The sequence below is a fragment of the Lepisosteus platostomus genome, chromosome 1 (assembly GCF_059453375.1).
Source record: "Lepisosteus platostomus isolate fLepPlt1 chromosome 1, fLepPlt1.hap1, whole genome shotgun sequence".
NCBI classification, from domain to species: Eukaryota; Metazoa; Chordata; class Actinopteri; order Semionotiformes; family Lepisosteidae; genus Lepisosteus; species Lepisosteus platostomus.
In genome coordinates, this window is record NC_142611.1 from 81,036,275 (window position 1) to 81,061,416 (window position 25,142).

At 47.7% G+C, this 25,142-nt stretch overlaps 1 protein-coding gene across 2 annotated transcripts in view; it reads right to left on the minus strand.

Annotated features, from left to right (window-relative positions):
- Positions 1–3,812: 3,812 nt before the first annotated feature.
- dok1b (docking protein 1b) overlaps positions 3,813–25,142 on the minus strand; it is a 28,788-nt gene continuing 7,458 nt past the window's right edge. Inside the window, exons 2-5 of one of the 2 annotated variants that reach the window (XM_088638832.1) lie at positions 11,695–12,002; positions 10,775–10,853; positions 9,046–9,218; positions 3,813–6,540 (exon numbers count right to left, since the gene is read on the minus strand). In XM_088638832.1, coding sequence (XP_088494958.1) covers positions 5,383–6,540; positions 9,046–9,218; positions 10,775–10,853; positions 11,695–11,799 — 1,515 coding nt within the window. In that variant the 5' untranslated portion in view covers positions 11,800–12,002 and the 3' untranslated portion in view covers positions 3,813–5,382. The remainder of the gene's footprint in view (positions 6,541–9,045; positions 9,219–10,774; positions 10,854–11,694; positions 12,003–25,142) is intronic. The other variant, XM_088638822.1, reaches the window with a different exon arrangement.

Here is a 25,142-nt window from a genome sequence, read left to right on the forward strand (position 1 = left end):
GTTCTGATGTCACAGACTGTGAGGACCTGCAAACTCTGTGTCAGGTCCTAGCACCTGTAGGAATATAAAAAGAAGGGAATGGGTGTTGCAGTATCTGGGTGGAAGACCATGGGTTAAGCTAAATAAAATTATATAACACACTTGGAACATTGGCAGTTCTGTTTAAAGAAATAGGCCTTGAGCCTCGTTTTAAAGTCTGAGAGCAGAGGGGCATCTTTTATGTGTTAGGGAGGATGTTCCACTATATAGTGGCCCTGTAGCTGGAGGCTCAACTGCCAACCGTTTTTGTTGATTCAAGTTTCTGATTGATGTATAAATATTTCATGGGTAACGGTGTCGAAGTGTGGACTTAGATCTAGAAGTTCAAGATCAGAAATGTTATCAGTGTCCCAACACCGAAGCAAATCATTCGCTGTTCTAATTGAAGATGTTTCAGGAACATGAGTGGGGTGAAGACCATACTGAACCATTAGGCCTGTTAACAATACTAAATGTTGCTAGGACAGTGTAATTAGAGTGAATGTGTTGTGCCATTAAGCCATGAGGAAAGTTACTTGTTTTTAAAGACACTCTTGAATCCCAAATCCTGCTCAGAGTCAAATTGTGTGTGCCTAGCCACTGATCCTCTGAACCTGATTGGGTAAATTCAAGGGTGGCAAGTGTGTTTGAAAATCTCATGACAGCGTCATGACTGAGATGTAGTGTACGAATGTGTTTCTCTTGAAGGTTAGTCGAACAGAGCTTAGAAAGTAATGGTCTGACATTTCTGGGTTTTGATTATTGAGATTGGGTTTTTATTGTTATTGATTTATTAATATTGCTTAATAAATCAATAATAATGGTATTATTTGTATTTATTGATTATTGGGTTTTGACATCATTAAGATAAAACATTTGTTGGGTAAAGTAGTTCAAGTAGGTAGCTACATCAGCATGAGTAGGCTGCAAAGGAACAGGTAACGGGTATATTCCAGCTGAAAAGAAAAGAAAGGAAACAACATTTGGGCTGTGGAGCCTTCTTCAGGTGTGCTATTTTATTTGTGGGATAATAATACCACCGACAGTGGCCAATGGTATTGACTTGTGTCTTGCGTGTAGGATCTACGTATTGCTGAATTAAACCTACAGCCCCAAGAACAGGCAGAAGGCTCTTAACAAGGGCATCATTTTCTACATCAACATGTTAAAATCACTTAGACTTAGAGGGGAATGCATTAAACTCCACCATAAAGGTCCTGCAGGCCTACAGGCACCTAAGGATGGACGTTACCACTTAAGATGAAGTGAATGTAGTTGAAAGGATGAGTATTCCTCTGTGGGTTACAGCTAGTCCCACTTGACCAACGCACAGTCCTTGTGAAGATAAGAAAATCAGTTTTGATGAGGCTTCGGCTGGTGGTGTGGAATCATCAGGGCTTGTCCAGGTTTCAGGTGATATAGGAATATATGCATTGGTGTCAGTCAGGAGGTCATTTATGACTATTTATCTATTTGATCATTAGAGAGACCAAAGCATTATATAATGCCTAAGAGTAGGGGTGTATTAGTCCTGGCTTAGACTCTGGGTTTGTACTGTGTGGCCTTTCTAAAGCTCTTGCTGAATGGGACTGGTGACATCACACTTCTGCACCTGATCTGCTGCAGGGGGCGGGGCTGCTGGTGCAGCATGGCTTCAGCACTTCAGCGGTGGACGAAGTGGCTCTTCTGTTATTTGTAGTCTATCATGTCACCTGATCTACATTTCTGTGATTTTACCAGTATGAATACCTGAAAATACACATTTTACAGGTTGAAGACTAAATAAACAAAGCGTTAGAGATGTTGGGCTGTTTTTGCAGCTTGTTGTCATGTACTGTAGAACTACATAGATCTGAAATTATAATCAGAATGAATCTTTCATAAGATGTGGCGTCTAAATGGACCAATAGTATCTATTGCAACACCTCATCAGAGTATTAATTACTAGGCTCTCCACAGCAGAAGGTGATATTGTAAACTAAAGGGATTTCTCAAATATTAATGTGATGGCTGTGGACTTTCTCTGTTGGTACACAATGCCAGGCCCAGGATGTGGATGAAGGTGCTTGTACTGTGTTGAGATTGTGCTCAGTGTTTTATTATTTGCACAGTATAAGGTCTGTGGAAATACAAAGGAATTTAATGGATCTGCATTTAAAATGGTGAACAAGGGGCAGTACTTTACGCAAAGGATCGTAGGAGAATGGAACTAGCCACACAGCCATGTGGTTGCTTTCTTTCAGGAAACAGCTGGATCCTTGGATATACTGTACTAGCCACAGGCTACTAAGCAAACGTAATGGTCCAAGTGGCCTGCTTTTGTTTGCTGATATTCTTATGTTCTTATATTGTGGAGTTGTGACAATCAATAAATAATCACTGGCCTGTTCTCAGGGAAATGTGTGGGCAGGGGTGAAGAAGCAAAGAGTGACTGAGTGGTTTGCAGCGGTTTAATAAAAAAATGTATGACACTGACTAGAGAATGGCAAGGCGAAAGTGAGTGTGAAGTTTGTACTGTTCTGTTTTTAAAAAGAACCTCCAGTGCCCCCTATTTACTAAATAAATATATGGTCTTAATAAAGTTGTTTTCATTTTTCAACAAAGCCTAGTAATGTTGTTTTGCATCAGCAAAACACTCAAGGAAAGAAATGTATGGCTAGAGAAAATTCTGCACAAAGGAAATCAGATTTGTGCTTTCAAATCAAATGAATCAATACTTAAATTATTTTTCATTTGAAACTTGTGTTGTTATTTTATGTATTGTGCCTATGTAGGTTACAACAACGATTGTGGTCATCAGTAAATGTTTATAATACAACTAACATGCAGTGTGTCCAGAACTGTCCCCTGGGACACACATGCCCGTCTGAAATGGGATCCTGGAGCTCACTATGCTCTCAGGTACGTGGGCAATAGAGTATTTTAGAAAATCAATGGCAATCAGTTTATCTAACAGTAAGGCTGTAGCTGTGTTTAATCAACCTCTTGCGCAAGCACAGGTTCCTGTAGAAAGGAATCCCAGAGCCCCCTCTCAAATATCATTATTTGTTTTATAGTTATTACAAATCAACGCTCTGTTTTTAATTCAGTGTAGAATGAGTTATTAATGGGTTTGTGTATCCATGCAGTGTGTTTTTGTGTGTTATTAATGCAGTGTTGGAGTCATGTGCATGCTATTAATGGACTGTTTTGCCCTATTAATGCAGTATGTTGTGTGTTGATAATGCAGTGTTGTAATTGTGTGTTATTAATGCAGGGTTGTATGTGATACTAATGCAGTATGGTTGAGTATGTGTGTTCCCTTCCCTTGAAAGTAGACTTCTACTGTGCAAGATACTGTTGTCAAGTACAAAGGAAGCATACAGCCCTTGTTAAGGTGCTGTGGATGCCATATTTCACAATAGACACTATAGCTATACTAGCACTCTCCCTAATGTGGCTTTTATGTGCTCTTACTGCCAACATCGGTGGTGTGGGTTTTTTTGCATGTGGTAAGAAGCTGTCAGACCTTTGTAAATGGCTTCTGAATACATGAAAGGTCATTACTGGTGCTAAACATCATTCTTTGCATATGAACACATCATTAATTCAGTGAAGCCTAGCTAGTGGCACTTTCATTTCTAGCAATTTTCTGCAGGGTAACAGGAATAGTAACATAGTACTGCAAAAATATCAAAAGCTACTCAGGTCTTCCGTGCTTTCACAGGCTAATCTCAAAACTCACATCGTATTACTTACATCAACAGCACTTGATCAGGGAACTGGTACAATTATAAATGACAGAACAAGGGAAATATCTCCTCACTTTTCTCTTTATTATTTCAACTTTCCAACCAGTCAGTGATCACAGTTTTACCTGTAAAAGCAAAGCAGCCCGCAGCTTACTGTACGTTCCAAAGCCTGCCCTCTCAAAGCACAGGATGGATCAGGTTGTTCTTCCCGACAGGACTAACTGGCTCAGGTTAGTCCACATGCCAAGTCTTTCAATTTGGCATTGAAAGTCTAAAGCAACGATCTAAGAAAACCAGTTTGCGAAGACGGCCAAACAACAGGACAAACACCTTCTCTGTCATGTATTCTCAGCTAAACAGATGGTCTACAGCTGCAAATGAGAGACTGGATCCAGAAAAAAAATTACAATTTTTTTCCCAAACATGATTTAAAATCCAGCTTTGATTAAATTCACTTGCATAACTTGCACAGGAGCAATTTGCATTTATTATTTTGTCAAAAATATTTATTTTATTGAGTTAATTGACAGTCATTGGGTTTATTTAAAAAAATAAATTAAAATGTAATTCAGGGCCCCAGATTATCTGGGCAGCTGTAAACATGCCAGGGGTCTTGTGCTGTCCTCTAGCTTTCAGATGCTGCATGATTTTCTTGTTCTGCACAGAAGCAGACATGTCAGGTCTGGGATCCCTTGTCTTGTGCACCAGATGATTCAAGGTTGTCTAAAGCTGTGCTGTGGAAAAGAGTTAATGTTTGCCCAGAAAAGCCTATTGTTAGCTCAAAAAGGAGCACTTTTATGCGGCATGGAACAAGGCTAGGAGCTACTGCCCTCAGTGCTTGTTAGTGTTGTAACCATGCTGGTGATGGTTTCTGATGGTTTCACAACACCTTGTGGTACAGTAAAACCTGCTGGGCTAAGGGCTTCCCGTAAATGAGACAATCCAACGTCAGGCCAGAGACTGCGTCAAGGGCAACAGCCCTCCAGCAAGCTCAGTCTCGCCATCATGCATCAATCCTGTCTGTAGTCCCCAACAGAAGTATGAACCTGCGGTGCAGTTAACAAGACTTGTAAGTTTTTTTTTTTAATCAGAATGTTTAATCACTCAGGAAAAAAGGAAAGAAAACGGTCAAAATCAAAGCAGCTCATGCTGGTCCTGGAGAAAGAAAAGACGGCGAGGGCGAGTTTCCAGGACGCTGTCCAAGTTCCAGTCCTGCTGGAGGGATGGGCTGCCGTGCGTCACTGCGCTGCCCTGAGGCGCGGGGGTGCTGTGCGTCTGCGGGGGGGGCTGGAGTGCAGCCTCAGCATGCTGTACGCAGGGCCCACTCACCGCTGCACACATTCATCGACATATTCTGCCATTACGTAGATTCGTAGAGACCATACTTTCTCACTTCCAGGGGCGCAGCTTGTAGGAATCAAGCAACCCAACCGTGTTGTCAAACCCTGGTTTATTTCAGGTAATCTGGATGGGATAATCGGATCATTTGGGTACTAGTAATGCAATGAGCCCAACGGTCACCCTATGGACAGGTGCTTTGCCAGCCCCCCGCCTGCACATCCCCGTTGTGGGGGTCCCTACAGGAGGAGGTTCAGAGGGGCGAGTCTTCCTTGAGCGAGGAGGAAGGGGGGGTCTAAATTTCCCCTAGGTTATCGTAGATAATGTCAGGCGAGCCCAGGGCCGAGTCCACAGGGCAGACGCTGCTGGGAGGCTTGTGTTTCATGACCTGGCTGTACAGGTCCCTGTCTCTGCTGCTGTTGTTGTTGTTGAGGTTGGCGGCGCCCTTGGCCTGCGGCAGCGGCACGGGCTCTTTCCGCAGTTCCCGAGGCAGGGCCACCTTGCTGGGCTTGGGGGCCGGGAGAGGCTTGGGCCCCTTGCTGCGGGGGGGGGGCTGCTTGCCAAAGGTGGGCACGGAGTAATCGTCCATGTGCGGGTTGTAGGGGATCTCGTGCCCCGTGAGCTCCTCCAGGCCCTGCTTCCTCCAGGCGTTGGCCTCCAGCCGGGCCTCGTCATACAGCACCGCGCTGTGGGGGGCTCGGCCCTCCGGCTCGTCGTAGATGTGCTCCTCCCTGCCCCCGGCTGCCCGCCCCCCCCCGTTCCGGGGCCGGCCGTCCAGGCTGATCCCGCCGGCGCGCTGGGCCAGGTCGAAGCTCACCCGGTCGTAGATGTCGGAGTACAGCGGCTCCGTCTTCCCCGGCCTGGGCGGCCCCTCCTCCACGGTGGCGCGGACGCGGGGGCAGGGGGTGGGCGGCTTGATGCTGTCCACCGGGTCCGAGTACAGAGCCTCGGCCGCGGGCAGAGGCAGCCGCACGGAGTCCATGGGCTCCGAGTACAGGCTGCACTGGTCCTCCAGCAGGGCGGCGCTCTTGGGGCCGCGGGACAGCGGGGAGCGGGGGGGCGTGACGGAGGCAGGGGACTTGCTGGCCAGGCCAGGGGGGTCTGGAAGGCTGCGGGTCTTCAGCGTCTTGCCCTCCTCTGGGGGCCGACCCTCCCTCTTGCCAAAGACGCCATCGGCGGAGCTGGGCTTGCTGCCGCCCGAGTCGCTCTCGGGCTCAAGGAGCTGAGGGGTACCCCCCCGGCAGGCCTCCGCAATGGCGCTGCAGATCTGCTGCATGGCCGGGCTGTCAGAGTCCAGCGACGGGCAGCTCTGGTGCTTCTCCTCCGCTTGCGCCTTCTGCTCCCGGATGGCCGCCTCTACGATCTGGAAGATGTCGTTGCCCTGCTTGGTCTCGAAGGTGAAGTTGCCCGGCCCGGACTCGCAGCGGCGCCCAGCCTCAAAGGAGAACATCACCTGCCAAAGACACAGTGGGGACAGCGCGTCAGCTCACTGAGGACACGGGCGGGGACAGCTTGTCAGCTCTCCTAGGACACGCGTGGGAAAAGCGTGTCAGCTCCACCATGGACACACATTGGGGACAGTGCGTCAGCTCCGCCGCGGACACAGTGGGGACAGCGTGTCAGCTCACCGAGGACACACAGTGGGGACAGCGTGTCAGCTCACCGAGGACACACAGTGGGGACAGCGTGTCAGCTCACCGAGGACACACAGTGGGGACAGCGTGTCAGCTCCGCCGCGGACACACATGGGGACACCGCGTCAGCTCCGCCGCGGACACACACTGGGGACATCGCGTCAGCTCTCCGAGGACAAGCACGGGGACAGCGCAGGGCTCCCATGAGGCTCTGGAGTGAGGTCTAGATGGCAACACCACTGCTGGTCACTGTTGCTTGAACTGACAGGTGCACCGGCGCCCTCCTGTCATGTGCACTCTCAGGACACATACGAAGAGCGCTAAGTACCTCCTATCCTTGTGTTACTTTCGCACAATCTGTAAATTGTATTGTAAATAGCAATTGTATAATTTATTGTATCGTAATCTTATCCTAATCCCTATATACCTCTGTCCTTCTGCTCTTCTATCCTTCATAACCAGCTGCCGGATAAAAGCATTTAATTGCTGACAACACCGCTCTATGCGGTACTGTTCGTGCATTGATAAACCTTGATCGATCGATTGATTGTTACTAACTTTGGAACTTTGTATTCAGTGTGGTATTCATGGATACTTTCCTGGAAAGCCTGGACATAGCAGACTGAGCACAGGGGCAGCTGTAGATCCTGGACTAATCCCAAAATATTTTTATCTAAAAGATATGGCTGCCCTGGAATCAGTCCAGCAAGAGCAAACAGGTACATCCCAGGGCTTAAGGGAATGAGCTACACTGACAGGCTGAAAGCACTGAACATTTTTAGTCTTGAACAGAGAAGAATATGAGACCTAGTATTAAACATCCTCAAAGGAATTCGCAAAGTCAATCCAGTGTTATTCTTGAGGATGAACACTGAAACTTAGTGGAAATGCATTTAAATCTGAGAACAAGCTTCCACGCTGATACCCTGACTTCTTCCATGTGGTGGCTGGATGAGATCCTCTTGTCAATGAAGTACTACCTACTTAACGATCCCCACGGGCTGAAAGCCTGCTCCTTTGTAACTGCTCTCGTGCTTCGCTGTCCCTGGGGCAGAGACCGAGGGCCAGGCGTGCGGAGTGGGGGTCAGCGACTGTCAGCTCGTCGGCACAGGCTGGCCTGACGTCACAGGGCCCTGTGCTCCCTCTTCACCACATCCTCTCTCGCAGCTGTACGGCAGTGGAAAGTACAAGGGCCTGCTACTGACTGCAGGAAACCCACACAGGCTGGAAACAAGTGTCACATCCACATCCGAGCACACCCAGATACTGCGTGCTCAAACAACAAGCACATGCACCATAACGGTCACATGTCAATGGAAATGCTTTTACCACCCGATAAGGGGACCCGCTAACTTTAGCAAAGGAGATGAAGTGAGATGTTCAAATTCACACACCAATGGTCTTCAAGTGTCCTGGAGAAGATAAGCAGATGCAGGGGTCGACTGCAGCAAACCAGCGACTTCAACTGTGTTGACACGTATATCACATATTTTATCCAGAAAAGGGCTTACTTTGAGCATTCGTGTTTTCATTTAAAATATTCACTGTAATTCAGCACAATGAGACATCGCCGGAGGGCTGTGCATACTGGTGCAAGAAGCTGCACATGCAGGTTTATGGTCACCATGGAGCTAAAAGAGGTACCTAGACTTGAGCTGAAGCGTATGCCTGCATTAGCCCCCACAGAAAAGATGGAAAAACCTCTCAGAGTTTCTATATTACCAATGCCATCATGCTCCGTGTCCTCATCATCTCTGTCAAGTCAAACTGAAAAGTATAGTTCTCCGGAACACTTCTCCTTGCCTGAATTTATTTTTATCTATTAAAGAGAGGAAATACTATATCACTTCCTTTTTTTCTCATTCTGTGACATTAAACATTGGTCTGTTATTCTTAAACTTAAGCTGCAGAATGTTCGTAATCCTTACACCTCATTATTGGAGGCTGCTAAGTGGTTGATATGCTGATTAATTATTCTGACAAGCAACACATCCTGCACTCCCTGTATAGGCAGGGACTCTGCAGAGCCTTCAACTCGCTGTGTCCAGAGTCCAGAGCCCAGAACCTGCTGGGTCCAGAGCCCAGTGCCCTCAACCTGCTGTATCCAGAGCCCTCAACCTGCTGTGTCCAGAGCCCAGAACCTGCTGTGTCCAGAGCCCAGAGCCCAGAACCTGCTGTGTCCAGAGCCCTCAACCTGCTGTGTCCAGAGCCCAGAGCCCTCAACCTGCTGTCCAGAGCCCAGAACCTGCTGTGTCCAGAGCCTAGAGCCCTCGGCCTGCTGTCCAGAGCCCAGAGCCCTCGACCTGCTGTGTCCAGGGACTCACCTTGTCCCGGCCGTATCGGCGGAGCAGCTTGTACGGCCAGATCAACAGGCTCTTGTTGGTCTTGGGGTCCTTCAGCACCAGGCTGTTGTTGTCAGCCTTCAGGCAGTACGAGCCCTGCAGCCCACAGCGCTCCGACGCCTCTGTCCTCTGGGTGCTGACCCAGAACTCGTTCACTGTGAGGAGACACGGCACACAGAGCTGGTGAGGGGCCGCAAACATGTCTAAACCAAAGCAGAGAAAGGCCCTGTTCACCAAGCAGGGAGGAGCTCGGCTCACATGGAAACCTTGGCCACACAGGGAACATCACTGCATCTCATCAGCTGTACAGCACAGAAGGGGGCAGGAAAACGTGTAAAAGAGTAGGCCCTGACAAAACCCAGCAGCTGCAGCACACACTGAGGAACCTCTGAAAGTGTCAGAGAACTTCAACCTATCCTCTGCACAAGCCGTGCAAATCCATCATCCACACTGCGTGGCAGTACTGCAAGAGACACAGACAACCTGAGATCCAATCAGTCATGTCCTCTACAAGCCCACCCTATGACTGTGCCAAACATCAAGGTATCTGCCTGTTGGTCAGACATTTATTCAGTAATGTTAAGTGTCACTCATGGAAAATCTCTTGCAGTTCAGCAGGCATACAGACGTAGTGTCTGTCGTTCTAGCTGGGCCATCACGACTCTGGCCTGAAAACCACACAACTGCACCTGTTACAGAGAGGAACTGCTCACAACTTGCTGAGCTCTTTCCTGTAGCCTAGAGGGAAGGAAAACCTTTGGACCCTGACTGATTTTACTCCTAAGGCAGTTTTCCTTTTCTCTGTGCACACGGGTTATTTGTTTATATGTTTTTAGTGATACTTTATTCTATCTTATTTAATAAAATACCTGTGTCCACCAGCTCAATTATTCATTCATCATGCAGTAGTCACACTCATCAGTTGTAAAGTGCTGTGTGGCAACATATTCTGAAGGGGCACGATTCCCACTAAAGAATCCCACTAAAGAGAAACTGTAAATATAAATGAGGGTGTGATGAACTATATTTAGCTAAAAATAGGAACAGAGACACCTGAAGAAGGCTCCACGGCCGAAACGTTGTGTTCTCTTTCTTCTTTTTTTCAGCATGGAATAAACCTAATACTTGTTCCTATATTTAGCTAAGACACTTCTGCCACCTAAAATAGGAACATTTCTTAGAACACACTGATTTTAACAAGAGGGAAGGAAGTAGTGCTCTGTACTCTGCCTGTAGAGTACCAGCTCTGTTCCTATTTTTAGCAGCAGCAGTGTGCCCAGCATGTGACCATAAGGAAGTAGAGACTGTGACCACTCTGTGCCTCCTGGAGAACCACAGTGACACAGCACTGAAATCACAGCGCAGCCCAGTGGCACAGCCACTGTGGGCCAGGGCTGGCCAGAGTGGAGACAGGCCAGAGAAACAGAACTAGACTGATCTGGGTTTGGCACTGAGCTAAAACAAACAGTCAGGTTCACTACGCTGGCAGTACACTGAGAGAAGTGCGAAAGAAATGTTGCGATTTCCTTGCTGTGCAGAGGGTTCGATGAAATAAACCATCATTCCTCTCAGACCCCCACCCTGCTGGTTATTCATGAAGATTGTTTTATTCTGTTTTAAAATGTCATATTTAAATTAAATTAATTAATTAAATTATATTAAAGTGGAGGCCCTTTCTGGCTGAGCCCCTGAAGGCCACCACCCTGCTTACCCTCCTCCCTGGAGTAGTAGATGAGGTTCTCTGCCATCTGTAAGTCCGACGGGCTGTTCGACTCCATCCCACAGTTCCCCTGTCACAGCCCAACAGAACACACGTCAGCATGCGCACCAACAGGCATGAGCCTCGCTCGCTTTTATCTGATAGGAGCGCTGGAAAGCCTGCAACTCAGTGGATACCACTCCAACTTCATTCAGAACTTGGGAGCCGGGAAATCCCAGGATCTCATGCAGCCATTTCTTGAAAGAAGCCAGGGCAGCTTGTTCTAAACTCCCACAACTTTCAGCTGTTTTTAAGTACATCAGATAAACAGGAACATAACCTTCCACTGGAAAAGTGAACAATTACATACATAGGGAAGGCCTTTGAAATGTCCAGAAATAGAGAGATAAAAAAAACATCAAATAAAGCCACTGACACTAGTTTACTTTAGAAAGTACTTTAGCAGGAGTATTGCCAGCAATCCCAGAGACGGCTAAGTCACGTTATGATGTTGTCCTTGATTAGTTAGTCTGATTGCTCTCCAGTAGAGATGTCCAAATGAGGTACACCCCTGCACCTGTGACACATATTCTTCTTCCTCCGCCCTCCAATGACTACAAACCGCCAGCAGCATGTTAAATCAAGCGACTAAGGGCTGGGACCCAAACCGTTCGTTTTAGATTGACCCCCACCACCCCATAGAAAGAGACTTCTAGTGCTACAAAGCTGAAGCTCTTCAGTTAACCTGCTAAGAGACTTGGGTGATACTTGTTAGCTGCATTAAATTGTTTTAGCATTTGGGTTAAAAACACAGTTGTCCACCCAGACATAAAGCTTCCCTGAATATGGCCTAAAGAGGAGCAGAGCACTGGAGACCCGAGACGTTCATCTCTTCCACCCAAAGACTCTCCCCTCGCCCCTGTCCCACTCACCTGGAAGGCGATCTCGCACATCTTGTCCACCCACTCCGTGCTGACCTGCTTCTCAGCAGCGAACACATGGGTCTTGTCGTTGGTCTCCACGCAGAAGGCCATCATGTTGTCCTTGGGGCAGGTCTCGGTCAGCGCCGGCAGGATGCTGATGCACTCCGACAGGCGGATGATCTTCTTGTCCAGCTTCTTGGTGTTCAGCTTCTCGTTGGCGTTGCTGCAGTCGAAGAACTCGAGCCGGGCAATGCCGTTCTGGCTGGCCGGGTACAGCACAAACCAGTTCTTCTTCCATTTCTGCAATGAAGAGGATTCTGCAATCGGGTCCATGTACAAGCATGAGATTAAACCAGAACAAGGAGGTAAGCTTTCTCCCTCACATGCTTTTAAAGGGAAGCTGCAGTCCCAATTTCACAGACCGGTAATTAAATCACGGTAACAAAATAGATTTATTGGCATTATTGAAAAACTTGACAAATTCTGAATTAAGCACATCATCATAAACTTTGTGAACGTACTATAAGTCGCCATGTTGTTGCGAACCCCAGGTCTGGCCACGGGCAAGAGCAAGAGTTTATGAGAATCTCAGTGTGAAGCAGCCCTTCCTGCTCACTAGTCACTGTCATGACTAATGTAATGTGATGTACGAGTGAATAAGTACAGCCTATACAGCAGAGATTTCACAGCAGAAATGTTCCAACATCATCTGTATACAGAGTTAACAAGCAGTATTTGTCGGCAAAACCGTCTTGAAGTCGAGAGCAATATGTCTATGGGATTAAAAGAGATGTATTCGCAAGCCTGCTTGTTTACAGTGTAATATGGCTGCAACACGTCATGGAGGTTTTGCTGCCTCATTTTGAATCACAGAACATGGCGTTGCACAGACCTGGAGATTTCATCTATATTGTAATGTAAATTGAACGTTTTCAACTTACAGTGTACATTTGATTTTAATTGTGGTTTGAAATGCACACATCAATGCAAGTCTTTCTAACCCTAAAATGTAAAAACAATGTTGCAGTTCCACTTTAACATGGAGGAGGTTTCTCAGTCAATACATGACGCTTGATCGTTGTTCAGTTTGCCATACTGCGCTTTGTAAGAGCACAGCAGGTTTAGACAAGATGGCAGTCCTGTCAGCACCTCTTCCCAGTAAGCTTGGGGGAATGAGCTACATCTCCCAGTCACCGGACCTGATGCCAGATTACAATACTGTATGTGATGTATGTAACTGTCAGATAACATATTTATACTGCAGAGGTTGTATTAACTGTCATTTAATGTTGAAGTTAACTGTAAAAGTTTTGCTTTGGCACAACTGGAATTCAAAGGTCATGACAATTGAGCTCGTTAAATTTGATTTTAAATTAATCTGACTGATATCCGCTGCGGAGCCTCTGAGCAGAATCCCTAGAAAGAGAAGGACTGACCAGCAACTGTAGGACTTTGGAATTGTGGACAACGAAACTGTGAGTGTTTATTGGAAGTTTTGAGAAGTCTCAGATAGAGACTGGAGCTTGTGTGTTGGTATGTCTGTTGTCCTGGAACTGCCTAGATTAGAGGTCCTTTTTTGACACACAAAGTGGGCAGTCACAGCTTTTATCATGCAAGATGTTTTGGCAAGTGCTTAGAGAAATGCTCTCCATGTTAGAAGCTTAGAGGAACCAACAGTCCAACAGCACTGCTTAAACTCTGTTCACCTGGCAGGTTTGCAGTAAGGTCTTTGCAGGAGAAAATAGCTCAGGGTGTCACCTTTAATTACTCAGCCCAAGGGTCAGTTAACATGCCAACATAGTGTTGCTCAGCATGTCGGGGTGTCAATTCAGGGCCCTGCTGAGCGGTCCAATTATTTTATTGAAAGCACTGTTATTAGCTTCTAAACGAACGTACATCTACACCTAGTTGGAAATGAGAACTTCACACAAAGTATGGCCAGCTGACACGTTCATGTTCAACACAAGTCAGCAGAGCTGTAAAAGCAGACTGTGTGCTGCTGGGAGACTAGGTGACACCTACACGGTGCCCTGATTGACCGTCAGTGCACACAGCACTGCAACTGACTGTGTGTTGGTGGAGAACATGTCTTCATCGCTCACAAAACAACCATCAGCATCACAGATCCTGAAGACCCCACCATGACAGAGCCCCTGCCACCCATAGATCATATGATCACAGCCAGTGAGGTTACAGTACGCCGCCTTTCCAGCCTGAGCGCCGACTGCTTCCAGGGTGCACTGATGGAGGATGCTGTCTCCATTACCAAGAGCCAGATGAGATGCACCTCACTTGTGCACAGGTGGCTCACGGCCATCTTGGAGAACTGCAGTTTCGCACTACTGCAGTGTTGGTAGAGCCCCCCCAGGTGCTAACCCCCCCCACTATTATCCTTCAGTGCCTTTTTTTAACCCCCCCATTTTAAACAGTGACCATGAAGGTGACACAGATCCCAGCTGGCACATCACACTGGGAAGGAAAAGCACTGGTTTTGATGGAGATGCCTCACCAGAGAAATACATAAGAACAGAAGGGTCTGGGCAGCGAGACTGTTGAGGTTACAGACTTGTCTCGGCGGGAGGTTTCAGCCGTTTCGCGTTGGCTGTGACTGACCACATCCCTGCAGTCAGCTCCACAGCACGACTGGCTATCGTCTGTGAGCAGTCAGACAGAAAACAGCAACTCTGCATGTCCTTCTCCTCATTTCCTCAAAAGGCTGTCCAGGACGTGTCAGAGAACAGCCGTTCGGTCCTGCAGCACTCTCGCTCATGGCCCTGCATTTCCTCTTAACATGACTATAGAGTTCTTGACCCTGAGACCCAGACCGACCGTCACAACATATTCTAACCAGTCTCTTCTGTTCCCCACATCACTGTTTACAGAATTTTCTTCATCGGCTGTCCTACTCAGGGATTCAGAGTGTTGGGGTATCACTTAGAGCCCTGCTCAGGGATTCAGAGTGTTGGGGTATCACTTAGAGCCCTGCTCAGGGATTCAGAGTGTTTGGGGTATCACTTAGAGCCCTGCTCAGGAATTCAGGGTGTTGGGGTATCACTAAGAGCCCTGCTCAGGGATTCAGGGTGTTGGGGTATCACTTAGAGCCCTGCTCAGGGATTCAGGGTGTTGGGGTATCACTTAGAGGCCTGCTCAGGGATTCAGCATGTGAGGGTGCTGCTTCAGGGCAGGTTCCTGCTCTGCTGCCTTCTCCGAGCAGTAGCTTCCTTTCCAGTGCAGAACACAGAGCGACACAGGGGTCAGCCACCTTTCTCAGTGACAGAAGAGCCCAACACTGCGTGTCTTACTATACCAACAGATCTAGAGCATGGCAAAAAAAACATTCAACACTGAATGTTGTCTTAGACAAGAACCTGTAGCTCTGAAAAGCCTGAAATGGATCAAGCTAATCTAGGAATGCAAGAAGTCACAGCACAGTTCGGTGGGTTTTGAAATAATTTGAAAAGACAAAGACCCTCTGAGAGTGGAGAGAAAGATATACAGTATGTTCTCCCACTCCCCTCTGAGACATGAGTACATCTGAGGGCATTTTGCCAAACTGAACAAGTTTTCTATCGCGTTTAGGACAAGTGTACAACAAATATTTAAATACAAAATGTAAGAGGGCATTCTTGATGTAAGAATATTTTAAAAACCAGCACAGACTATAAATTCTGATACCTGGGTATATGAAGTGGTCTGTCCTCTTTCTTCAACATGAAGAAAGCTAACTAGGTTTAGACAAAACCCTACACAGACACGTACTATTTGCAGTCTTTTTCGCCGCCTGCTCTCTGCAAGACTGCCCATCTTGGGAAGGAATTGACACAAAACAAACTTTACTTTCAGTGATGCCTGTAAACACAGCTTTTATTGTCTGCGAAAGCTATACTGCACCAACGATAGCGTTTAGACTTACAGTAAAGAGCAATATGAAAGACAATTTCGATGGCAATCTCAAGTGACCTATGACCCTCTGCTGTAAACACTGTACATCAGACAGGACTGCAGCCTGCTTATGGAAACAATTTCCATAAAAATTTCTAACCACACAGAGCAGCATTTTTAACCACACAGAACTGCAAGAGAAAATTGCTCAGATAAACCCCAGGGCACCACCTCTGCAGACACACATTAGTGAGGGCTCTCAAGCAAACTAGCTTTGTGCCCAGTGCTGATGTCCGCACTGAAGAAGAAGACTGGGGCTTGTGTAGAAGTAAGCAAAATGCCTGTTTGCTTGTGTTTTGTAAGAGAGGGGTGTGTTGATGTCTCAGGGCCGTACTGTTTTGTTGTTTCTGTAGTAAGTTCAAGCTCAGAGGCCACTGGACTGTGGACGTGAGAGCCCATGGGTGTTGGGGTGGTGGCACTGTGCTGTTACTGGATGGCAGTGGTGGTCAGCAGGGTCTCTTATTGCCACCAGACCCGACAGCTCTGCCCAGGGGGATGCCAGGCTGTGATGCCACTTCACAGAGTTTTCATGGCACCGGTCCGCCGGCCGCTGAGATAAAACGATGTTTCATATCACATACATAAATAATTGAAAATTAAAAATCAGACTACCAAACTAATGTGTACTGTTGATTTTGATTTGCTTAAATCTGTTGGAATTTGTCACAGCTTACATGGAGTAAAACTGCTTTCTAACTTTATTCTCACAATAACAGAGATATAAATGTACTCGGAGCCAGCAGATAAGCGTCTTGATAGATAAGAGCACATCACCAGGCCAGATCACGTCACAGTTCACATCGTGCAGCTCCAATGATCACACGGGACTGAATGACTGTCCTGTCCAGTGGCTCAGATGTAGAAAGAATCCAGGACATGTAAGCAGGGCCTTGCTTTGCCCCCGATTACCCCCAGAGCTCTAACAGGCCTTCATTTCCATCCGCAGACTGGCCCTGCAGTCTGTTTTTTGCCTACAGCTGTTTAAAAATGTTAAAATTTAAAAAACATTAGAAAACCACAACAACAAAAAAACAGCCGCATTCAAACTCAAATTCAAACTCAAGAAGTCTTGACATTCGTTATCAACATGTCTGATTTGTTTGTCCTACGTCTGCATCTTATTTTGCAGAGCAAAGACAGAAATCAGGGTGCAGAATCAGAATCTTCCAGTGTTCTCCCCCTCCTCTGCCTTTCAGACTGCGGTTCTCAGAGACTGGGAGACACCTACACGGTGCCCTGAATGACTGTCAGTGCACACAGCAGCAGCACTGAGGGAGGCGATCAGACAGCACAGTCTATCTGGGCCCACACAGTCTGCACTGGAGTCTGACAACACCAAGCTGCAGGGCATTAGTCAGATGGGGCTCTTCCCTTTTCCAAACAAACACGTGGGCTGTCTGCAATCGAGGTCTAACTATGGGTGTCTCTTCACCACTAAGGTGCCACAAAATGTCAAATGGTACAAAAACACAAGGTCGCACTCAGAAGGTTAAAGCACTTTTGGAACAGCAGACATTTCACCATGGTAGCTCCTGCAACTCGTCCACTGTAAGAGGACTCCAGTAAGAATATCCAAAGCATGTTGTAGAAACTCTCTCCGCCTGCTGGCAGTCTTGATCCTGTTGACTGGACAGCTGTGCGGATGAGTGGTCAAGACTCTGGACTTGGACCCGGGAGGTTGCCGGTCACAGATGGGGCAAGGTACTTCACCAAGCTGTCATGATTATGGCAATTTCTCCTCAATTGATTGATCAGGTACAAAAAGGCTCACTATTCTAAAGTCCCCCAGTGAAGCCTTACTGATATCCTGTGCACCACAGCACACAGAAGTGAAGGGGCAGGAACTGAAGAGTTCTGCCGTGCTGTGGTTTGGTGTCTGAGTTAGCGCTGAGCTCTTTGGAGGGGTTATCAGCACACTGATCTGTCAGCTTCTTTTTAATCGGTGACCTGCTTTGCAAACAGAGCCCTCTGTATGTGGTTCAGATGAAAACGTAATTAAAAGCCACGGGTTTCGATTTTGAAGCCGCGGTGTCTTGCGGAGGGGTGACACAGCAGCAGGATCTGTGCTGGGAGGCATGTGACTTCATTGCCGATGGGTGCCTGAGCCAGCCAGAAGGCAAAGGTCAGGAGGCAGGGGTCAGGGGTCAGGGGTCGGCAATCAGGGAACACCTCTCGATGCTAGGTAAGATTTTGGGCCATGTGGACATGCAACCCTGTGACACATCCGTGGCCCAGAACATGGAGGAGCCACAGAAGCTCTTAGAGAGTTTTCCGAACAACATTCCATAATCTTTCATTTATAATATTTATGGGATCATGAAAACAGGATGTCAAACTCTGCACAAAACAAAGTGCCCACATATCAAATATTTTTCTTGAAGAAGATTTATGTGATCAGTATATTCTAGATTTAGCCATTTTTGCCAACTTAACTTCTTAAACTCGCAACCGTGTTCAAGTTCAGCATTCAGATTTTGACTAAAAATGATACTTGTAATAACAAAAAAGGTCTTGATTTGAAAGGGATGAATATTTTTTTATGATGCTACATACTTGGTCATATTCCATCTATTGCTTTCTGTTTATCCAACACAGGGTAACGGAGGAGCCAGAGGCTCTCCCAGCAAGCAACAGAGAGGCCAGAGAGCAAAGCAGGAATGTGCAGGGAGTGACACATAGAGAGTACACAGGCACAGACTGTGAGGACATGTGTATCAGTCTGTCCTCCTCTCACCCTCTTGATGCCTAAATCACCCTGCCAGACCTCCAGCTGCTGTCCGTGCCCAGGACGAGCTGACGAGCTCTGTCTGTGGATAGACCAGCCCCAAGAAGGCACCTGGGCTCCCTGGGCCATCGGGCATGTATGAGCAAGGCTACATTCATGGAGATACATGACCTGACACTGGCACTGGAGATCTTCGCCCAGGTACAGAGGTCATCGTTGAATACTGACCTGCTGGTTCCTTTTCAAGAACACTGTCTTCTTTCACGTGTTCGGTTTTCAATAAGATCACTTGCCTCCTTGAACTCATTCATTTTTTTGGAAGCATCTTGCACAGGTGGGATTTGTCAGAGAATTGGCCCCTAGATCAAAAATCCCAGCCAACCGGACTCTGAAGTCACAGTTTCAAGTGGCCCATCAACGCACAGCCTTTTCTCTCTGACAAAGAAGGGAGGAAAAAGCAATGCATTATGCCAAAGGTCATCCGTCTGTGAAACCACAGCTTCGTTCACTTCTAAAAACAAAACATCAATGTGAGCACGTCTGCCCGGTCTATCCAGTCTCTGGAGGAAATAGGGAAGTGAGGATGAGAAATATCGACTTTCTCCTGATAAACTGGGTAACTGCCCAGCCCCAGAAACAAGACATAAGTAAGCAGACAGCCAGGCCTAGAAAGAGACCTGGTTATTCTGGAAGGTGCAGAGCACGGGCAGGCCGACAGAAGGCTCAGCCCCTCTGTGAAACAAACTTGGAACCCGGGTTCCCCAGGAATCAGTGCTCAGAGCAGGGACGCCTACCTCCCTGACGAGCTGCACTCTCTCACCGCGGCTACACTTTCACTTAACGTGCTTCACAACAATGGCCAGCAGGAGCTCGGAAGCATGAGGGTTTGCAGCGTTTGCAGCAGCGCGCACAGGACTGTGAACACAGCCCTGCAGAGCTCTAGCAGCAGGCAGAATCTGGAGACAGACAGCACAGGACGACCCAGTTCTGTAATACGTAAGATAAGATCACTTTATTGGCCATACACAATTTCTTGCATTAGGAATTTGTCTTTTCACAGCTTGCTCTCCATGAGACACACAGACAGGGAGAGGAGCTGGGGGTCAGAGCGCATGGTTCAGCCATTGTACAGCGCCCCTGGGCCAGTTGGGGTGAAGGGCCTTGCTCAGGAGCCCAGCAGAGTAGGATTCCTCTGCCAGCTGCGGGATTTGAACCGGCAACCTTCCAGCCACAGGCACAGAGCCTGAGCCAAGAGCCACCACAGTGGCCCTTCAGCAATCCACTGAGCCGGAACCAGGGCTCCACTCATCAATAGTAAGAGAAGGGTCTCATCACACATCAGTCAAACTACAAAGCATTGGATTGTGCATCATATAACTCCGATCACCATGTGCCACTGTGTGCCACAGTTAAAACGGCAGAGGGTTAAATATTTTTTTATTTATATTTATTTAATTTTGCAATGAGATCATGCAACACGTACACAGCGCAGAGCGTGAGTCAGTCTTCATTTGTGAGACTTTTTATGTAACTAAACCTTCAGTGTCTGTTTGTGCAACAGGAAAGGAAAATAAAATGTCCTCTCACTCTAGAGAGAGACGAACACACACAGATGCCTGCATGGAGGCCAAGGAGGAGGGGCTCACACCTCAGACTTGTTTCATCAGGCTCTTGCATTTTTCAGAAACCACTCTGGTTGCTTTCTGCTTGTCTGTGTAAGAGTGTGAAGACACGAACACTGTTGTCGGTTTCAGGGAGTGTAGTCCCAGGGATCGACTAACTCGACAAAGTGTGGGCGATTACGCGACAACGTGCTCACCGCCGGGCTCAGCTGGAAGTAACCTTGCTCAAACAGAACAACATGGAGGAAGAGTATTCACTGGCTACAGCCAAACACGAAAGGGGGAAGGCGACAGTCCTGAAACAATTATTACCTCTTGTGTGAATGTGTCATCTAGACACATATGCTAGCGCAGTGCTGCCCTAAGCCCACTCAGCCCTGTGTCGGTGGTGGGTCCTGATCGGAGACCATTCGCACTCGAAGCAGGAGGATCAGCCCTGGCACCTGGAAGCCCTGCTGTGGCGACGCTTCAGTCCTGCAGTCCGGGTGCTGAGGGTGAGCAGGGCTGGTTTACAGTCCCTCTCAGCTCTCCGACTGCTGGGACAGGGGCAGCTGCGCCTCACGCTGCTATGGCAGCTCTTTCCTCGCCCTTCCCCTGCCCTGCTCAGTGGAGAAGCTGCCCCGAGCCCGTGGGTGTTCACAGCGTGTCACAGCACTCCTCTGCACCTGAGCACCCCGCATGTAGCGAGACTGTCCCGCAGCAGGCCTCTGGAGATAGCTCTTGCCTTGTGTCTGTTTTTCACATTTGTGTTCCCTCTAAGTCACAGCTGTACCCCTGGATGACCTCCCATGCTGTGCCAGATGCCGTGATGTGTACTGAAATTGCACAGAGCTCCCTGAGGAGACCTCGAGTCTCAAACTCTTTCCATCAGGTCTCCTTCCCAAAGTCTACATACAGTTAGTTCTCTGTGGTTCTGTGGTTAATAGCAGACAAAAATGTGTGGCAAGCAGGTTTAATTACACTGCACAACACAGAAATACTGAACATCTTCAGGTTTTATCTTATTTATTTTCGGATGTGTACACAGAGTACTAATTCTAAAACAAAAATACTCTTCAGTCTTGTTTTTCCTTAAATCCTTAAAGTTCTTTTGAAAGGTACACATGTACTAGGTAGATTTTGTTAGCAGGTAGGCCACCTGGAGAAACCGTGGTGAACGTGCTCTCTTCAGATGCTGGGCCATGTGGGTATTCAACCATGTGACACATCCACGACCCAGGATCTCACCAGCATCTGCCTTTCTGTGTAATCACTGCAATCACTGGGTATCCTCTGATCTGTACGTCTCTAGCCTGGCTCTTTACAGAGAGTGCAGGTTTGAGCTGTTTGTCAGTGATCAGTGCTGGTTTGTTCAAAGGTAGACCAAAGGCCAGTATAATAGTACTGGCCTAGGTACCCCGGCTCAACAGTTACAGGCCGATTCTGACCTCCCGAATCACTCCCTCAGTGATCCCAGTGCGTAGCCAAGGTGCTGGAATAAAGAGACCTCCAGCCACAGCATCACAAACTCCTCATCTGAGCATCAAGGCCAGACAGGGCTGCATGGATGCTGTGAAAGTTAAACAGCAACCGAATAACACGGATGAGCCCCAGAAACTCTTAGAGGATATTGGGAACACCATTGCATAGGACACACTCTTCAGAACACGCGAGTCACCACGAACAAGAAGACTGCACCTCGTGTTCCCTCACTTCAAACAGCACCTTCTCGGCACAGCCCACCACACACACTCAGAGGAGTGGACACACCTGTCTGGCAAGAACATCCTTGCTGTCCATTCAATCGCTAGCTGAGATATCTATCACATACATCATCTTTACTCCAATCTGGATTGCTGATTTCCTGAGATCCCAGCACAACTCACGACTAGGAACAATTCCAATTCCAATTTCAGAGAGAGAGAGAGAGGGCTCTACAGTATATTCAAGCAGTTTCACTTAAGTTAAAAAGTGTCTGCAATTCTCAATACTGACGTCTGATTCTCTAATAAAAAGATTGAGAAAAAAATTCTCTGAAAACAATTCAACCAAAGGGACCAGATGGCCGTACGGCCTCCTCTTCATAAGCTTTCTTATTTTCCTGAACTAATATGTTAACCTGTTTGATGAAGCAGAAGCAGATATTAAAATATCTCGCAATCCACTTTTCCTACACTGGAGTACCACACACACATCTGCACCCCTCTGGCTGAGGCGATGCGTGTTCCCATAGCGACAAGCTCCCGCTGCCTACAGCACCAATAAAGGGAAGGAAGTGGAACAGCAGCATGCTCACAGGACGGAAAATATGTAAATGACTGCGAGAGCGCAGGCCAGCGAGGTGCGATAGCAACTTCCTCAAAACTCCGCAAGAAGCTCCTCTCATCTGCCTTCTGTGACTTGCTCTTGCTCCTGGTAGCAACAGCCCCAACGAGCAGCTCTCTGTGAAACCAGAGACACATCCTGCTCTGCTCTCCCGCCAGCCCGGCTCTGCGGATGAGCCCGAGAGAGACGGGCCGCACTCCGGCCCTCAGAGCGTCACTCCAATCTGAATTTGCATAATTAGTCATGATAAGCATTTTGTTATCTGTGCTATATCAGAGAAAAGATACTGCTGCTCTGGAATCAGCCCAGCAGAGCAACTAGAAACATCCTGGAGCTCAAGGGAATGAGCTGCACTGACAGACCGAGGGAACCGAACCGAACCCTTTTAAGTCTTTTATAGAGAGTATGAAGGGACCTGGGACGAATACTGTCAGTCAGCCCAGTGAACTACAGTATGAACAGTGAAACACGAACCACAGGTGCACTGAATTGCACTTAAAACTCAGAACAGGAGGCTCCTCTCAAAGTATCGTGGGAGTGTGGGACAAGCTGCCCGGCCTACTGAAGAAATGGCTGTATTAGATCCTTGGAACTATTAACTACCGACTACTAAACGGGCTAGATGGGCTGAATGATTCCTCCCCTTCCTGCGTGTTCATACCGTAGACAGCATGATGCTGGGAATGTTTATTTTAGATTGACAAAAACAGCATTTAGATAGGAAGGAAAATACGCTGAGGAATTGCACAGAGCTACTATAACACAACAGAGCCCTTTAAGGGAAAGACTCGTGTCATCTGTGACTTCCTGATCATTAACTCGCGGCACGCCCTCTTTTGTAAAGGGTCTGCTCAGCCTCTTCGTTGCCGGGCCAAAGCTTGTCAAGGGTGAGCAAGGCACAGGGCAATCCTGCAGTGGAGACCTTCACCGCCGCGTCGTCTCAGACTCTTACACTGCCCCCTGTCAATAACAGGACTCGCATTAGGCCGGATTTAAAAGCCAAGCCAGCAATTTTGCATCTGGAGCAAGAGGAAGTTTATTTAGCATTTATTCCCCTTTTCTCTGAGCTCTGTTTATCAACGCATGGAAACGATTTCCCTGAAATACTGACGGGAGCTGTTGACTGAAGTGGACATGAGCTTGGTGATCCGAAAGACAAAATCCTCTTTGTCCGATTCATGTCTCACTGACAATTTGCGCCTGAATAACTGCAAGATAGATGGTTGTTTTCATGATGAAACATATTAATAAATGTGCCGCATGTCCCATTGTTAGGCTGAGTATATTTTTATAAAGAAAGAGTAAAATGGTGACTAGTTTCAGTGCAAACGTTGGCATATACTGCAGAACTGAAACTAAGGAATTCGTTCTTTTTTGTATTATTTTAGGACGTACTGTAACCTTCTGCATTTCTGGTGTGCTTTTTGCATGGAGACTTGTTTCTGAAAAAGCAGTTAGAGTGCAGGAGTGCTCAGTCCTCCGGGGCTCGCGGCCATGTGCACAGCAGTCCGCGTGGCTGTGGGTTTGCTCCAGTTCGGCCTCTACGCTAAGGAAAAGCACAAAGTGCTCGTGTCCATTACTGTCCACTGCAGAACTACACAGGGACACCAGGCAGAAACCCTCTTTTTGTGGTCACACAGAAGTTCTGAGGCTCCCCAGCCCTGGTCCTCTAAGAACAGGTCTCTAGTGTTTTGACCCGGAGGGGGTTGTGAGGGGTGCTGAGCTGGACTGCACCGGCTCAGAGCTTTCGAAGATGTTCATTTCCACACTTCTGGTAACACTGTCACAACAGGAGTTCCAGTTTCAGGAGGAAGTACGCGTGAGCAGTTCCCAGCCAGAGCACAGGAAGCACCATGTGTCACGGTACGGCCTCGCCAAGTGCCCGTGCACAGCTTCTCTTACATCATGGGAAGTGATCCCGAACCAGCAAAGAGCCACGGGACAGTGCAGGGTTTCAGCTCTATTCCATCACTAAGCCAGACTCCCAGTGGATCTCTGAGTGGACGGAGAGGACCCTCTCAGCACTCAGCACCTCTCTGACCCCGGTGGCGTGCTGGGCACTAGCAGAGCGTGGTGCTGCAGGTGACGGACGCGCCTCTCCTCCAATCAGGGCTGTGGTGCCTGTGACATGCTAAAGGATGAGTGGCTCAAAGGAGGGTGGGCGGCACACAGCAGTCTGCCGAAGCCTCCTCATTCTCCCCTGTGTGTGGTCACGGGTTCAGAACGGCAAGCAGAGACGCGAAAAGCACATCATCAGCCTTTCAAACCCGGCGGGCATAACAGAAAATAACGAGTGATTCTACACTAAAAATAAAAGTGTCGACAAAGCACAAATTTTGCTCATCTTTTCAATTGTTTTTTTTTTAACTCCTGGGTAGCTACAAAACAGACAAGGAAGTCCGACAAGGAACTTCTACACTAATTAGACTGACAAAAAATAGCTCTCTCTGTCGCCCCCCAGTTCTCTGCTGAAGGCAGGCCGAGCAGAAATGCAGGTTCACCACACAGACACCCTGGCCGACACAGAAGAAAGGACATGTAGAGCTAGCAGGCATTTCCAGAACCAAAAGAAAAAAGAGCCATTTTCATCTCCACGCCCTGCTTTCTCACACAGTGCGCCAGGCCCTGAAAGAGCTGAATGTGCGCCCTGCACGTGCTTTTTACACGCTGTGGAAACAGGAGATACTGTTAGATCCTCTTTAACCGACCAGGTGCAAACGCTTGCTCTGCATCTGCTTTCCAATGGCGACGCTGTGATCTCAGGAGGATGTTCGGCCAGCGCAGACACAGCAGTGGATCAGCGCCGAAATTTCGAACCCACAGATTAACCTACAGTCCAGGCTCTGATTGGAAACACAGCTGGA